Source organism: Nomascus leucogenys, chromosome 6 (genome assembly GCF_006542625.1).
Source record: "Nomascus leucogenys isolate Asia chromosome 6, Asia_NLE_v1, whole genome shotgun sequence".
Classification (NCBI taxonomy): Eukaryota; Metazoa; Chordata; class Mammalia; order Primates; family Hylobatidae; genus Nomascus; species Nomascus leucogenys.
The window spans coordinates 120,107,478-120,125,853 of record NC_044386.1 but is presented as its reverse complement, the minus strand read 5'-3'; the positions used below and the strand labels follow the sequence as shown (position 1 = coordinate 120,125,853).

The 18,376-nt window shown below is 40.4% G+C and overlaps 1 protein-coding gene across 4 annotated transcripts in view; it reads right to left on the bottom strand.

The window, feature by feature from the left end:
* Positions 1-8,120: 8,120 nt before the first annotated feature.
* The window catches only part of CERS3 (ceramide synthase 3), a 140,253-nt gene continuing 129,997 nt past the window's right edge, over positions 8,121-18,376 (bottom strand). For all 4 annotated transcript variants that reach the window (XM_003277548.3, XM_012507172.2, XM_030813848.1 and 1 more), the window contains one exon: positions 8,121-10,572. In XM_003277548.3, coding sequence (XP_003277596.1) covers positions 10,420-10,572 — 153 coding nt within the window. In that variant the 3' untranslated portion in view covers positions 8,121-10,419. The remainder of the gene's footprint in view (positions 10,573-18,376) is intronic.

Genomic DNA, 18,376 nt, shown 5'->3' with positions numbered 1-18,376 from the left:
GAGGTTGCAGTGAGCCGAGATTGTGCCACTGCACTCCAGCCTGGCCAACAGAGTGAGACTCCATCTCAAAAAAAAAAAAAAAAAAAAGTGGAAATTAAGGGACTTGCCCAAGATTACACAGTATACCACGGAGTAGGGATTTTAACTCAGGCAGTCTTGGTTAAATACTTGCTCCCAAGGATGTTCATTGTAATGTTGTAAGAGCTACAAACTAGAAACAGCTCAATCTTGCAACAGTATGAGACTAGTTAAATATTTTGTGATACATTTCTAAGGATTAGGGACAGCCCCTACAGAGATGAAGTCCATCTGTGCTCATGTGGAATGCTCTCTACCACCCAGCAGTGAGAAAAAAAGCAAGGTACAGACCAGCATGTTCCACTCAGAGTACAGGTCTTTTTGTGTTTTAAAAATAGATTGCATGTGAGTGCTAATAGCCTATATGGAATCTGAGTGCGAATTAGGTAACGGCAGTGCCTCTGGGTGTTCACAGTCCCGGGGGCATGTAGAAGAGGTGGCCCCATGCCTTCGTTTCCACCTCACCTGGGCACATTAGTGCAGCGTTTCTATGGATAAGGATAATAGAAACATAATTGTTTCTCAATGTCTGGTTGAGATCGGTTCCAGGACCGCCCCCACCCAACCTGTGGATACCAAAATCCCCAGATGCTCAAGTCCCTGATATAAAATAGCAGAGTATTTGCATACAATTGCACACTTTCCTTCTATATAGTTGAAATCATAGTGTTAATGCGATGTAACTAGTTGTTGTAAGGTACTGTTTAGGGAATAATGACAGGAAAAAACGTCTGTACGTGTTCAGTACAGACCCAGTTCCTTCCCCTACCCCCAATATATTCAAATTCCATCCATGGTTGGTCAAATCCATCCATGAATTCAGAACCATGGACAGGGAGGGCCAACTGTATACATAGAGATGGCATAAGTATGCAGAATAGAGCCTAAACCACAGACCCCCCAAGCTCACTGTCCTTATTAGTATAATTTGAGTATTCTTTATTTTCATTAGTATGATTTACTATTCCAGAAGGCTTTTGTCAGGCAAATAACTATATTGTTCATTTGAGGACCTTCTCACAAGACACTGATAGGCCTTGGTAGACAGCTTGCTCCTTCAAAGCCCTGAGACTCTTTGAACACCTCAGGACCTTGGCAATTGCTGCTTTCACCAGCCCTAAGCTGTGATATCACCATCCTCAGCCAATCCTAGAAAGCTCAGTGCAGTAGGGCCTGGTCCTTCCCCACCGAGCAGTGCCGCAGCTCTGTCAAGGAGGTGCTCTCCCTTACTGCCACTTAGCAGCAAGTTGTGTTGAGGTTATTTGGGGAGCTGGCAGGGAGCAGTGGATACCTCCTAAAATAGGCATAAGGGTGCTTGTGGATGGAATCACAATTAATGTCAATGTGCTTCTCTTTGGGAGAGAGACTGTGCAGAGAGCTTTTTTACTTTCCACGTTTGCATTATTTGAATGCTTGATGCACATGTATCACTTTTGTTACTGTTATTTTCTATGCCAGTGGCGATTACCTGGTGGTAAGATTATGGGCTTTTATGTCTACTTAAAAAAAGTTTTTTTGCATTGCAAGTTCTTATAAAAAAGAGATTATGGTCAATAATGTCAACTGTCTCATGTAAAAGTAGCTAGCTTTTCCTTTTTCATTTTAATAACTTAAAAATTATAATAAATATGGAAAAGTATACAGATCAAGTGTATGGTTTGATGATCACAAATTGAACACACCAGGTAACCACCACCCAGGTCAAGAAGTAGAACATCACCAGCGTCGCGAAAGCCTGCAGGGCCCCCGTAAAGACACAGCCCCTGCCTTCACCTCAGAGATAGCCACTACCCTGACTTTAGCACCATGGATTGGTTTTGACTGATTCTGAATTTTATAAAAAACACAAAAATAAACCGTATATTCATTTTTGAGTAGATAATTTTGCAAAACACTAAAATCGTGTGATGAAGCCACATTGTTGCAAATACCAGCTTGTTTCCAGTGTTATATAGTGTCTTATAGTATAAATATACCACAGTTTACTCACCCATCCTACTCTTGATGGACATTTGGAAAGTGTCCATTAGGCAACTATGAACATTGCTGATAGGATTATTCACACACATGCCTTTCGGTTCTACAGTTGACCCTCGAGTAACACAGGTTTGAATCACATGGGTCCACTTTTACATGGATTCTCTTCTGCTTCTGCTACCTGGAAGACAGCAAAACCAACCTCTCCGCTTCCTCTTCCTCCTCTGCCTACTCAATGCGAAGATGACAAGGATGAAGCCCTTTATGATGACGCATGTCCCTGTAATGAATAGCAGATACATTTTTCTTCCTTTTGATTTTCTTAAAAATGTCTTTTTCTCTAGCTTACTTTATTGTAAGAATACAGTATGTTAACATAATACATCAAACATACAAAATGTATGTTAATTGCCTGTTTATGTCCTTGGTGAGGCTTCTGGTCAACAGTAGGGTATTAGTAGATACGTTTTTAGGGAGTTAAGTCACACATGGATTTTTCAGCTGCCTGGGCAGTCAGTACCTCTGACCTCTGCATGGTTCATGGGTCAACTGTATAACAAGAAATGAAACTGCTGGGTCATAATATAGACATATATTCAATTACAGAAAATGACTGTTAGGAAACCTCAGTTCTTGTCTTCTTAGTTCAAAAATATTTAAACAAGAGACACAGCAAAGAAGATGCAGCATAGAGCAATGTATCACAAAGAATACTCTCCAAGTTAGGTGCAGAATAGACTACACCCTGAGAGAGGACTCAGAGCAGGCTGCTCATAAGGATGAGACAGTGTTGCCTGTTACTGGGGAAACTCCTTTTATGAGAGTCTTACATGGTTATTCACAAGAGGGTGGGAAGAGGTGTTACTAGTATGTTCTGAGTGGTCCTCTGGGTGCACACACGCAGTAGCTGTACATGCTTGTTCATACATTCATATACTGCATGTCTTATTAGCATCTTAAATCTCCACCCAGGGGTGTGTTTTTTACTATTATGAACAAAGGGTCAGTCTGAGGTCAGGTAAAATAAAAAAGCATATGCTCTCTGCGGGGGTTGTTCCCTACTGGATATAGCTTTGCTTGAATGAGCTTGACTACAACGCGAACGCTGGGGCTTATTGCGTTGCTGGTGCGGTTGCCACGGTTGCCGTCCCAAGGACTTGGTGGTTACTTCCCTGACTACCTCTCCTGCCTCAGCTGCACCTGTCTGCACTCCTCCAGCAGCGTGTGAGCTCTGCCGGCTCCTCGTGATTGCCGTTTGGTACTATCTAATATTCAATATTCTGGTAGGTGTTTAGTGGTATTTTATGGTGGTTGTACTTTGCGTTTCTCTCGTGGTTAATGAAATCGAGCACCTTTTCATGTGTGTTGGACATTTGGATATGGTAGTTTCTAAAGCGTCTGGTTAAATGCCTTGCCTGCTTTTTTCATTGGGCTGTCAGTATGATTTCCGTTTTTTTGAGACAGAGTTTCATTCCCGTTGCCCAGGCCAGAGTACAGTGGTGCCATCTCAGCTCACTGCAACCTCCGCCTCCCGAGTTCAAGCAATTCTCATGCCTCAGCCTCCCGAGTAGCTGGGATTATCAGGCACCCACAGCCACATTTGGCTAATATTTTTGTATTTTTAGTAAATACGGGGTTTCACCATGGTGGCCAGGCTGGTCTCGAACTCCTGACCTCAGGTGATCCGCCAGCCTCAGCCTCCCAAAGTGCTGGGATTGCAAGCATGAGCCACTAGGCCTGAACCGTATGTTTTCATTATTATTTTTTGTAGGAGTTTTTAAATATTCTGGATGTTAACCTTTCATTAGTTCGATGTGTTGCAAACATTTTCTCTCACTCTATGGCTTGGCTTTTTACTGTCTTAATAGCATATTTGACATACAAATGTTCTTTATTTTGATTTAATATGATGTTAATATTTTCCTTTATAAATAATGATGTTTTGTTCAAGAAATCTTTGCTTATTTTAAGATATTCTCTTATGTTTCCTCCTGGAACCTTTATTATTTTACCTTTTGCATTTAAATATACAAAAATCTTGGAATTTATTTTGTGTATGGTGTTGCTAAGTAGGGGCCAAGTTTAAATTTTCTTTTTTTAGAGACAAGGTCTCATTCTGCCTCCCAGGCTGGAGTTCAATGGCGTGATCATGGCTCACTGCAGCCTCCAACTCCTGGACTCAAGTGATCCTCCAGCCTCAGCATCCTGAGTAGCTGGGACTATAGGAACACACTAGCTAGCGCACTCAGCTAATTTGTTATTCTTCGTAGAGATGGTGGGGGGCAGGTCTCGCTATGTTGCTCAGGCTGGTCTCAAACTGCTGGTCTCAAGCAATCCTCCCACCTTGGCCTCCCAAAGTGCTAGGATTATACACCTGAGCCACCATGCCCAGCTCTGTTAAATTTTTATCGTTAGTGATAGCCAACTGTCTGTATATGCATGAGCTTGTTCCTGGACTTTAAAAACAATGTTATTCTTCTATTTGCCTATGCTTGTGCTAATTTTGAACTGCCTTAAATATTTTATAATACGTCTTAGTATTTGGCAGAATAGGTTCTCTCACTTTGTTCTTTCAAAGATTGTCTTGACCAGACTTGTTTCTTGGCATTTCTGTATAAATTACACACACACACACACACACACACACATATACACACACACACAAACACATTTATTTTATATATATGCATCTGCAATGACAGCTTTTATTTCTCCCTTTCAAACCTTGTTATGTTTATTTCTTGAAATATTACATTGGCTGGAATGAAAAAACACAGTGTTGGCTGAGTGTGGTGGCTTATGCCTGAAATCCCAACACTTTGGGAAGCCAAGGCGGACAGATCACTTGAGGCCAGGAGTTCAAGACCAGCCTGGCCAACATAGTGAAACCATCTGTAATAAAAATACAAAAATTAGCTGGGCCTGGTGGCATGCGCCTGTAATCCCAGCTACTTCGGAGGCTGAGGTGGAAGAATTGCTTGAACCCGGGAGGTGGAGGTTGTAGTGAGCCAAGATCGTGCCACTGCACTCCAGCCTGGGCGGCAGAGTGAGACTCTGTCTCAAAAAAAGAAAGAGAAAGCGAAAAAGGAGAGGAGAGGAGAGGAGAGGAGAGGGAAGAGAAACAATATTAACTATATTTAGAATGATGGGTATCCTTGAAGATCACGAGCATCTTTGTCTTAATAATAATCTGAGAGGGAAAAGTTTTCAATAGTTTCAATATTTCATTATAGCATTACAATGCTTTTTCACTTTTTAAAGATACTGTTTATCAGATTAAGGTAGTTCCATCCTACTTTGATAAAAGGGATTTTTGTTTTTGTTGCAGCAAATGTATGCTGAATTTTATAAAGGTTTTTAAACATATGGCTTTTTCCTTTATTTTATAAAAATGGTGAATAACACTAATTTTCAAGTATTAAATCAACCTCAAGTTCCCAAAATAAACCCAACCTGGTTTTCACACATTATCTCTTTATATATTGCTGAATTCAGTTTGCTTTCTTTTAGGCATTTTGTACCTATGTTCATGACTGACTTAGCCTATAGTTTTGTTTCTTTCTTCTTCTAATATTATTGTCAGATTTTGGCAAGATTATGCTGGCCTTATAAAGCAAGTTTGGAAATGTCTGTTCCTTTTGTCCCTGGAAAAGGTTGCATAATTCTTGTATTATTTTTTCCTTAAATATTGGAAGAATTCATTGATCTGGACCTAAAGTATTTTCGTGGGCTTTTTTTTTTGTGGTGGGGTGGGTGGGCAGGTAGGTTTAAAATTTCCGATTCAGTTTTGTTTCAGATAGAGCACTATTTAAATACCTATTTCTTCTTGTGTCCATTTTGACAAGTTTTGTTTTCCTAGGAATTTATACATTTTATATACATCTTCGAATGTGTTGACATAAAGTTGTTCACAATATTCTCTCATTACCTGTTTGGTTTCTGCTTGGTCTACAGTGACAGATCCTTTTCACTCCTAGCATTGCTCTTTGTCTTTCTTCATCAGTCTTGCTAGAATTTTATAAACTTTTTATTTTAAGAAACCAGCTTTTTTTATTTGATACTCTGAGCTATTATGTTTTCCATGTTATTTTCCTTTTTACATTTTGATATATTTAGACGACTGATTTTGTCAGCCTTTATCTTTACTTATAAAAGCTTTTAATGTAATTTTTTTTCTCTAAATTTCTTATTAGTTGCATCCCACACATTTTTTACTATAACTCAGTTTAAGATGTTTTATTTCCATTTCTTCTTTGATCTACAGGTTACTTAGAAGTGAATTGCTTAATTTAAAAATACGTGGAGACTTTTCCATGTATCTTTTTGTTATAGATTTCTAGTTTAATTTCACTGTTGTCTGTAATCAAATTCCATGTGATTTTAAACCTTTGGAATGTTTTGAAAGTTGCCTTCAAGGCCAGTATGTGGCCTATTTGGGTAAATGTTCCACATGCACTCGAAACAAATGTAAATTCTGCAGCTGTTGGGGACAGTCTTCTATATAGATATAGATATAGATATAGATATAGATATAGATATAGATATAGATATAGATATAAATATATATATATAGATCAACTAGGCGGATTTTGTTAATGGTATTGTTCAAATCTTCTATATTCCTATTGTTTTTTATCTTCTTGTTCTATCAGATACTGAGAGATGTATTAAAAACCACCCAAACAGGATTATGAATTTGTTACTCCCTTTAAGTCTGTGAAATTTTTCTTTATATATTTTGAAGCTATATTATTAGGTGTATACAGATTTAAATTTTTTTTTTTTTTTTTTTTTTTTTGAGACGGAGTCTCGCTCCGTCGCCCAGGCTGGGGTGCAGTGGCGCAATCTCAGCTCACTGCAAGCTCTGCCTCCCGGGTTCATGCCATTTTCCTGCCTCAGCTTCCCAAGTAGCTGGGATTACAGGCACCCGCCACCACGCCTGGCTAATTTTTTATATTTTTAGCAGAGACGGGGTTTCACCGCATTACCCGGGATGGTCTCGATCTCCTGACCTCGTGATCCGCCCGCCTCGGCCTCGCAAAGTGCTGGGATTACAGGCATGAGCCACCACACCTAGCCCCTTTCATTAGTATTAAACATTCCTCTGACTATCCACTAGTTCTTCTTTCCTTTGTCTGATATTGATATAAGTATGCCAGCGTTTTTTGGGGAGGAGTAGAGTTCGCATGGTATATATTTGTCCATCTTTTTACTTTCAACACTTTTTTATAGTATATCTCTTATACACACCGTATAATTGAGATTTTAAAAAATCCAGCCTGGCACTCTTTGTTTTTACACTTGGTGTAATTACTGGTAAATGTGAACTGAAATCTACCTACTCACCATCTTAACATGAGTTTGCAATTCATCTTGCTTGTTCTGTGTTTCCTTTTCTTCTTTTATTTTGGATTAAATATTCTGTACCATTGCATTTTCCCATCTCTTAGCATATGAAGCTGCAGATAGGACTAAAACCAGAGGAGGGCACACAGAATCTTGACTGCTCTTCAGAAATACGTGGGACTCTGTTAAAATGAAGATTTTTGCTTCTCACTCCAGAAGTATTGAATCAAAATGTGGAGCGGGAGACAGGCAAGGTGCATTTGTTTTTAAAGCTCCAGAGGTCATTCTGATGGACGATCTAGACTCAGTTTCCTGCTACACCTTTGAAAGGTAAATACAGAAAATGAGGCTGAGAAAACACCTCTAGAATCAGTCCCGTTTCTTAGCACTTCAGTGGGTCCTGCACAGGGTACAGCTGCCGTGCTCTGGTTCGACTCCAGCCCCCAGGCTGGCTGGTTCCACCGTGCATAGCCCAGAGGCTCACCCCAATCAGGCAAGGGGCTCCCCACGTCAGCCAGGCTCCTCTCATCTGGTGTCTGACACCGCAAACGCAGCAGCCCGAATATCCCAACCTGGCTTCCTTCTCCTCACGGCTTCCCTGATTCCTGGCACGGCCCTTCCGGAGGAATGGCCAGTCTTTATTTCCACTGCACAGGGAGACCTGTTATTACCCCTAAGAAGCCAAGCAATGTGTGTGCTGAATCCGCTTAATCACCATGTACACTGGACTCTTGCTTTATTGTAAGTCATTACGTTACAATATCGATGGCACATGGACTGCATTTTCATAAGGTCATCTGGAAGAATCCTGAGCCCTTGTTTCCTGTAGAAAGAGTGGTTTCCTTTAAAATTAACCACAAAAGCCATAAATAGTGTTACAAAAATGAGTATCTGCTTCTTATGAAGTGGTTTAGTGCTTTCAGCTGTATCCGAAATAGTTAAAATTGGTATATCAATTTTACCTTCAACATTCAAATAAGAAAAAAACTGGAGATAGAGCTAAACAAACACTTTTCTACCTTAAGCAAGAAGATATTTGGTACAGAGACAAAAACCAAATAAGCAAAGAAGAAAACATACCGTTAACTGAAAACATAAAAAATTATATCTTAATGTGACCTTCTTCCACCAAAATATAATATAATATTAATAATAAATCAATAGCTAAGCCCTAAAGTGGGTGCAGGCATTTTGATTTATAATATCATATTATGCATATAATGCATATGATATTGTCCTCATAAAAGCAAATGTTATACAGAGAAAATCTGACCTTGTTTTTAACAGTTTCTCAAAAAGAGATTTTGTTGCAGAAAGAATTCTAAAGGATTTTTTGTTTATTTTTCTTTAGCCTTAAGGTTTCAAATGTGTATTTTTATTTAAAAATAATAATAATGCAATCTCTTCTGTGCAGTGTCCTTCCGGCTCCAGGGGCCCTGCAGCTGCCCTGCTTGGGACTGATTTTCCAGTCCCTACAAGCCGACCTCTCCTGTGGCTTTATAATATGAGCCCCTGAATAAATACGATGAACATACAAAATCTGACCGTTATGAGAGACTGTGGCGGGGGTGAGGGCAGATGCAGATTTTACTTGGGGTCTTCCTTGGGAAGGCCTGGCCTCTCCTCAGTCAGCAGCCACCTGAGAAGTCTCCCAGGTCAGCCCTGCACATTGTGCCCAGGAGATGTGTCCCTGTGGTGACAAGGCCACAAGGGAGGCAGGGACATGTGCAAGTCTTCCCCGGTGCTCCCTTCCTGAGGGTGAGGACAAGCTGGCTACTGATCTGCCCATCCCTATGCTCTTCCCAGGGAGCTGGCACTGACTCTAGCACCTGCCCTTAAACATTGCTCAGGGGTATACCTTTTATGGCCTTTTCTGTTGTGCTGTTTCACCGTGATGCAGGCTGATTGGGTTGGAAGCCAGAGGAAATCACGTAGCATCCTCTGTTCCCAAGATCTCCCCTGGGTCTGGCAGTGTCATGCGCGCCCTCCCCAGAGGCTCAGGCCTCCCGGGTGATGCGGCTCAGCAAGCAGCCTGGCCTGGATCCCATTCCCCCGTGGAGGTCCCCAGGTAGCTGTGCTGGCCTGAAGGAAGGGCTCAGGGCAGCAGCACAGAAGCTTCCCTCCTAGAAAGGAAGAAAGTGAAAGACCAGCAAAGGACAGGAAGTAACAGGGCCTAAACTTCCTTCCTTGAACCATGGGTCCTGAGGGAGAAGAATTCCAGGAGAATCTGAGAGTGACCCTTGGGGAGCTAACGCATAAATAGTCAGCAAATAAAATGGAACGCCTTTCTTGGCACTTTCATTTCCAGGTATCTCCAGAGTCATTTAAGAGGAATTTTTAAAGATTCTGCCTTTTGTTCAGGCACAACGCAGTGCCAAGTTTAGCCAGGTTTCTGTCTCCCAAACAGTGCAAAGTGGGTTGGTTCATGATGACCCCACGGTTGACAGTGTGAACTTAAACTTCTGCAACCCTGTGGGGTGACAGGCAGGGACTGCCACTGCCCTGTGGAGATGAGGCACCTAAGCTTCAGCATGTGTCCATAACGTGGAAGTGTCTCCTGGTGTGGTCCTTCTGCTCCTGTCCCACTGCCACTTCTAACTCATTTTGAGAAACAAGTTGCTCTTCGTAGCCAAACACACCTGGGAAAAATGGGATTACTTAGCACCTGTGAAAGCGTCCTGAGGACAGGCAAGGTGGCGAAAGGGCCTGTAACAAAGTGAGCCCCTGAGAAAGTGACATGCATGAAGGAGTGCAGTTAGAACTGAGACGGTTCTGTGGAGAAACCTTTGAAATCTTTGACCAGTCTGAGTCCTAACTGCAGTAAAAATCCATGGGTATACTTATATTTAACATTTTAACACAAGTTAACAATATTTTGGTAAACACATCTTAGATGGGAGGGAAGGCGGTGGTGAGAAAGAGGGAAGGGCAGAATCTGGGGTCTGTGTGGGGCCTGGAAGCCAGGCTGCCAACAGTACTTGCAGCATGCTGTGCCATGGGAGTCCTGCGGGCTTCCAGCTAACGGCCGTGCTGACCATTGGGAATGAGGTGCCTCTCAGCCCCGAGGCCGTTCTTTAAACAATCCATCTCTTTCCCTTTGGTAGCCTCTTCCTCTTCCTCCTCCTCTTCCTCTTCATAATCCTCGTCATCGCTCCTCACATCCTGGATGTTCTAGACAGAGGAAAGAACTGGCTGTGAGTGACAATCTTCCAGGAAGTCTTGAGTAAATCTGCCAACAGCCAGTTTCAAGTATGCCTCCCTTTAAGGAAAACTCAATATCCAAATAACTAAACATTCACCAAGATTGACTATATCATGGATCATAAAGCAAACCTTAACAAACCTAAATAATTGACTTTACACAAAGCATATTTCTAGACCATAATGGAATTAAGCTAGAAACCAATATCAAAAAGATCATAGGGAAATTTCAAAACACTTAGAAATTAAATAAGATCCTTCTAAACAATCGCTGGGTCAAAGAGTAAGATTCAAAGAATATTAGAAAATATTTTAAACTAAATGAAAATGAAAATACAACATATCAAAATTTGTTCACTGCAGCTAAAACATGCTTAAAAGGAAGTACATAGCATTACATGTTTATATTCAATAAGAAAAAAAGGTCTCAAACAATTTGAGCTTCAACTTTAAGAATCTAGAAAAAAAAAGAAGAGCCAAATAAACCCAAGGCAAGCAAAAGGAAGGAAATAATTAGGACAAAACAATTAATGAAACTGAAAAGAGAAAAAAACAATAAGGAAAACCAATAAACCCGAAAGCCAATTCTTTGAAAAGATCTAATAACTCACTAGCAAGACTGATAAAGAAAAAAAGAGGGAAGATCTATAGCATTAATAACTCACTAGCAAGATTGATAAAAGAAAAAAAAGAGGGAAAGCACAAATTAGCAGTAAAGAAAAAGAAGACATGACTATAGATAGTGCAGACAATATAAGAATAACAACAGAATGCTATGAACAACTCTATGCATATACCTTTGACAACTTAGATAAAATGGACCAATTTCTCAAAAACTACAAACTACTAAAACTTGCCCCAGCTGAAATAGGTAACGTGGATAGTCATGTAACTATGAAGGACATTTAATTTGTAATCAAAAACCTGAAAAATAGCAGCACTAGGTCCAAATGTTTACATTGGTAAATTCTATGAAACACACAAAGGAGAAATAACACAAAATATCCACAATCACTTCCAGAAAACAGAAGAGGAGGGAACAGGTCTCATTTTATTTTATGAGGCCAGAATTACCCTGTGTAAGAACATGACCCTGCTAACTGACACCTTGATTTTGGCTCAGAACTAATTATGGACTTCTGACCTCTTGAACTGTGAGAGAATACATTTCTGTTATTTTGAGCACCAAATTTGTAGAAATTTGTTACAGTCACCATAGAAATTAATACAACTAGCAGTGGCCAATTAAAAACTGAAATTTAAAAATCTGTGCCATTTACAATAGTTTCAAAAATCAAATACCTAGGTATACATCTAACAAACCATGTATAGGATCTGCATGTAAAACCTACAAAATTCAGAGAGAAATCTGAAATTCTTTGAAAGAAATCAAAGAAGACCTAAATAGTTGGAGAGACATACTATGTTCATGAATAGGAAGACTGAACATAATGAAAGTATTAATTATCCTCAAATTATCCTATAGATTCCGCGCAATACTAATCAATGTCCCAGCAGAATTTTCTGTAGATGCAGACAATGTAATTCTAAAATTTATATGGAGAGGCAAGGGAACTCAAATAGCTAAAGCAATTCTGAAAAACATAATAAAATGGGAGGACTGACACTGCCAAATTTTAAGACTTATATAAAGTTACAGTAATCCAGACAGGGTAGTATTCACAAAGGAATAAACATGCAGATCAGTGGAACAGAATGGAGGCTCTAGAAATAGATCCACATAAATATGGCTGATTGAATTTTTACAAAGGTTCAAAGCAATTCAGTGGAGAAAGAAGTCTTTTCAACAAATGGTCAGAGCAACTGGACATCTGTAAGCAAATAAGTGAACTTTGACTAAAATGTCATACATTGTACAAAAGCCAGCTTAAAATGGGTCATGGATCTAAATGTAAAATATAAAACTATAAAACTTTCAGAAGAAAACCCATGACCTTGATCTGGGCAACGAGTTCTTAAAAATGGCACAAAAAACATGAAAGAAAAAACTGGCAAACTGGACTTCATCAAAATTAAAAACTTCTGCTCTAAGACAGACACTATTCAGAGAATGAAAAGATAAGCTGCAAACTGGGAGAAAATATTTGCAAATCACATATCCAATTTGTATGCATAATAAAGAACTCTCAAAACTCAACGGTTTAAAAAAAAAAAACTCCTAATTTAAAAAATGGGCAAAAGACATACAAAGAGACATCAAAGAGGACACAGGATGACAAATAAGCATATGAAAGGATGTTCAACACCATTAGTCATTAGGAAAGTGCAAATGGAAACGATGATGATGCACAACTACAAACCCATTAGAATAGCAAAAGTTAAAATAACTGGCAATACCAAGCGCTGACAAGGATGCAAAACAATTGGAACACCTACACAATGAAATGCTAACAACAAAAAGGAACAAACTATTGACATTTATAAGAAGTTGGATGAATCTTAAAGATATTATGCTGAGTAAAAATATGTTAGTTTCAAAATATGATCTATTATATGACACATGAATATAATTTTCATGACATTCTCAAAAAGATAAAACTATAGGGATGGATAACAGATAAGTGGTTGCTAGGAACTGGGTTAGAGGGAAGAGTTATTTGGGTTGATGAAATGATGCTCTGTATCCTGATTATGGGGATGGCTGCATAAATATACACACATGTTAAAATTCACAAAACTCTACATCAGCAGAAAAATGCCCATGTTCCTGATAATAATTTTAAAAATAAAACTTACGAGGATTTCTTTTTAGAAAGAAAATACTGTGGGTTTTCCCACTAACATTTGCAAAGTAAAGTACTACTCATGTGGGCATTTTGGTTGTCAGGATATTTTTATTACTTGTAACTAGAATGTTTTCTATTTTCTTCATGCAAGAACTTGCTCAAGGACAGTTACTCATTATGAGTTATATGTTTCCTCTTCTTCTCTCATGGCGTCTCAAAGTAATTTTGCAGAGAAATCTAGAAAAATAACATGGCCCCGAGGAAAGGAGATGGAGGTGCTATAGATCCGCACTCATTGTGGAAGATAAAGGATGATATGAATTATTAAAACAAATAAGATAACTCAAGCTCTGTGCATGTCCAGTGATAGACATGACCCCGGGATCACCCTCTAGGCCAGTTCACAAATGTCTCTATTAAACCCAGCTTAGAAAAGAAAAAAAGATATGGAAGATGAAGACTGTTTCTTCTCACATCATTTTTCAAGATGACATCCATAACTGTACAACTTATTTTTTTCCTTTTGTGACCTGCAGACTAAAACTGACCACCTCCCAAGAGTCTCAGCGTATATGTAACCAAATACCTCCTCTGTGTATAATCTGAACATGGCTTTTGAAAACCAACGTGCACACATTATGCTGGCTGAATCACCGAAATTCAACTTCATGGGGCTCTTCTCTGTATGTTCGGTGCTTTTCCACAACACCACAGAAAGCGTGTCAAAACAAACAAGGCTCCTTGTAAGCACTGACGAATAAACTTGGCATCTCCTCAGTTAAGATGCATCAGAGAAAGGCAACCTTTCTCCGCTGTGCTGGGAGCCAGGATCAAAAGCACTCCCTCCTACAGATGAAGCCTTTCAGGAAAGGGCCATGCTTGGCTGATGCCTGCATAGTCAGTGCCTCTTCCTTTCTCAAAAGATTTCTGTAGAGAACAAGGGTATATTAATCTGTTTCCACGCTGCTGATAAAGACATACCCGAGACTGGGAAGAAAAAAAAGTTTAATGAACTTACAGTTCCACACTGGCTGGGAGGTCTCACAATCATGGCAGAAAGCAAGGAGGAGCAAGTCACGTCTCACATGGATGGCAGTGGGCAAAGAGAGAGAGAAAGAGCTTGTGCAGGGGAACTCCTCTTTTTAACACCACAGATCTCTTGAGACTTATTCACTATTGCGAGAACAGCATGGGAAAGACCCACTCCCATGATTCAATTACCTCCCACTGGGTCCCTCCCATGATACATGGGAATTGTGGGAGTTACAAATCGAGTTTTGGGTGGGGACACAGCCAAACCATATGGGAGGGGAAACTCAAATCAGAACAAAGAACCTAATTTCTCTCCAGAAAGGCATACCAGCATCTACCCACCCATCTCTGCAGGACTTAAAGAGCTGTGTTAGCTAAGAAAGAAACCATTCCTTGAGGGCGCCACCCTATCTGCTCCCAACCACACACCCTCCAGCTGTTTGCCTTTAACAAGAGATCCCAACTGTATAGGGCCTGTTGGAACTTTACAGCATCTTGGCGGTCACACAGGTTAGAGAATACTACTGACATTTAGGGAGCAAAGGCTAGGGATGCTGGCAGTCCTGCAATGTGCTGACATTCACATGTCCGATCAGGCATGCATGCAGGTGAAAACCCTGTCCGTAACTATCCAAGCCTAGAATCTGACTCCTTTGTGCATTCAAGCACAATAATTTTTTGCATGGTTTTAATATATTCTGAATTTTCCAGGATTGCAACTGTGTATATAAGTCAAAGTAAGGGCCGGGCGCGGTGGCTCACGCTTGTAATCCCAGCACTTTGGGAGGCTGAAGCGGGCAGATCATGAGGTCAGGAGATCAAGACCACGGTGAAACCCTGTCTCTACTAAAAATACAAAAAAATTAGCCGGGCGTGGTGGCAGGTGCCTGTAGTCCTAGCTACTCGGAGAGGCTGAGGCAGGAGAATGGCGTGAACCTGGGAGGTGGAGCTTGCAGTGAGCCAAGATTGCACCACTGCACTCCAGCCTGGGCAACAGAGCGAGACTCTGTCTCAAAAAAAAAAAAAAAAAAAAAAAAAAAAAGTCAAAGTAAGACTATACAGTTTGCCCTCCATATCTGTGGGTTCCACATTTGTCAAAAATATTCAGAAAAAGAAAAGAATGGTTGTCTCAGTACTGGACATTTATAGATTTTTGTCATTCCCTAAAAAATGTAGTACAACAACTATTTACCAGTGTTTACATGGTATTAGGTATTGTAAGTAATCTAGAGATAATTTAAAGTATATAGGAGGCAGTGTGTAGGTTACATGCAAATGTGACACCATTTTATTTATTTATTATTTTTTTTTAAATTTTTTATTTATTTTGAGACAGAGTTTTGTTCTTGTTGCCCAGGCTGGAGTGCAATGGTGCAATCTTGGCTCCCTACAACCTCTGTCTCCAAGGTTCAAGTGATTCTTCTGCCTCAGCATCCCGAGTAGCTGGGATTACAGGCGGCCACCACCGTGCCCGGCTAATGTTTGTATTTTTAGTAGAGACGGGGTTTCGCTATGTTGGCCAGGCTGGTCTTGAACTCCTGACCTCAAGCGATCCACCCACCTTAGCCTCCCAAAGTGCTGGGATTACAGGCATAAGCCACCACACTCGGCCAATTTTATATGAGGCACTTGAGCATCCTCAGATTTTGGTATGTGTGGGTAGTCCTGGAACCAATCCCCCAATGGATACCGAGGGAAATACGTACTTTTCCTTGTTTGGAAACTCATAATTCCAGAAAACCATGTCACTGACAGCAATGCTACTGATGACATTTGAGTCACCTGTATAATACAGCTGTATCAGTCTGCACTTGTAGCCATCCATTCTTGGTGGCTCTATATACACGCAAGCACAGCACTGGCCAACTTCATGACATTTTCTAGCACAGTTATGCACACATTTCACACATGAAATGCATATTTTATCAGAAAGATCTTTCATCTTATCTCTTTTAAAAACAGTTGTGGAATTATGTTGTTTTTTGAAATTATAATTATAGGTAAATTATAAAACCTAGAAATTTAATTTCAGGCCAGTGAAGCAATGTGGCTTCGATAGGATTGACAACTACTACCTTAGATGAAGAATCAAGCTCAGAAAGGATCCCTCTGGATTTCCCTGTGGTAAGAGTTTATTAGATGGATGAGTAGGATGGGTGCATGTCATGCAAGCTTGAATGATATAAATTGGAAATAAATAAAATCTCACTTTATATTCAGTTTTACCTTGTACAGTCCGTCTTTCATGTAACAGTAATAGCAATGACACTTAAAAGGCTTACCAGGTGGCAGGCTCGGGACTAAACAGTTACATGAACAACATTTCCTCCTCACAGCCACAGGACATAGCAGCTGTTCTCTTTATTTTAAAAGAGAGGAAACTGAGGCTCAGGGGGGTTAAGTAACTTTTACAACACCACACAGCTATGAAAGGTACACAGGATGAAAAGCCAGATCTAAGCTTACACACCTTGAACAGCAATGCTCTACAGACCCTTGGTGAGGCAGGACACCCAGGAGACTGGCAACCCAGTTCTATTTGAGGTTGGCTCTTTGTATAAGAAAGTGCCTTCTCCCCTCCTTCTGAGCCAAGTGCCCCCTGTCTCGCCATAGTCTGACCTTGCCTCAGGTGCCATCAGTTCTGGCCTTTAGGTGTAAATTTGAAATAATAAAAATTAATCCTAATAAATGATTGTTTCCTAGCTGAGACAAACACTGACATGTTCTATATTCTATTTCATTTTCAAAAATGACGGTCTAGATCTATGAGGTGGATTTGGCAACCAATAATGATTTGCAACTCACACTTTGAAAAACACTGGCTAAGGTATGCTAGAAAAATGAGGTTTTTCTAATCAGTTGAAATAAAAAAAACTTAAAAAAATGTGCAGCCCACCACCCATATTCTGAGAAAAACCATATCACAACTGCAGATTTTTTCCAGTAATTAAAACACGTCATAGAAATTAGAAACAAAATCAAGTATGCTCTGGGGGGACAAGGGATCTGCGTACTCACTAGAGGTCGAGCCTTGGTGTTTTCTGAAACTCTACCTGTCTGCTTTGACTGAGTGCCAAGACTTGGCTCACAAAATCAGCATGAGTCTGATTCTTTGAATCTACTGGCCTCTTACTGTGTTGCCCTTCCCATTTGCTCTCCACACACCAACACCCGGTAGGTTTTGTTACTGGGCTATTGGAACTTTTCTTAGGCAAATTGTTGGCCCTGACCCCTCTACGAATCATTAAAGCGTCAAGAAAACACATGCTTAAAGAAGGATCCAAAACTCTCTTTGAAGAGTGGAGGGGTGGACCTGGGTGTCAGCAGCCACAGGACTGTAATTCCTTTGTGCGCCGTTCTCGCCCTGGCCGGAGCATACTGTGGCACACACGCTTGTCATCTGCCAGAGTGACTCCCCTTGGGAAGGTTTTACTACAGTAGCCACCATTACAGAGCGTATTACTATTCTGACAACCTAGCAAAGGTATCTAGTATTCCACTGAACTTTCTCCAAAAACGACCTGGGTGGTCTAGAATAAGTTATTACATTAATATTCATTCCACGTTGGAAGTGGATTGTCATGATTTTTGCAAGGTCTTTTAGAAGTCTCTGCCCCCAACAACTCCCTTTGGTTACACAAAACAACAGTGAAAAGAATGAGAGACAAGTTCCTAGCTTAATAGAGACCCTGTTACTTGTCCTAACAGGGGCTTTGGAGCCCTCACATCACTCAACAGGACCACTACTGACAAATGTTATCAGCTTGGCACTCCAGCAGGCACAGGAGGCCTGCATTCAGTGGCTGTGGTTGAAATGACAGTCACTACAAAGGGAGACCTCGTTTAGTTTGAGAACATACAACACACTAGGAGAAACTGAAAACCCTGAAATTAGGACCAAAATGACCTTCCCCTGATTAAAGTGGGATCAAAGTCAAAGTTTTCCTTTGAAGGGTGTGTTCTAGGAGCAGAGGCATAGAGACGAACTACCTCAC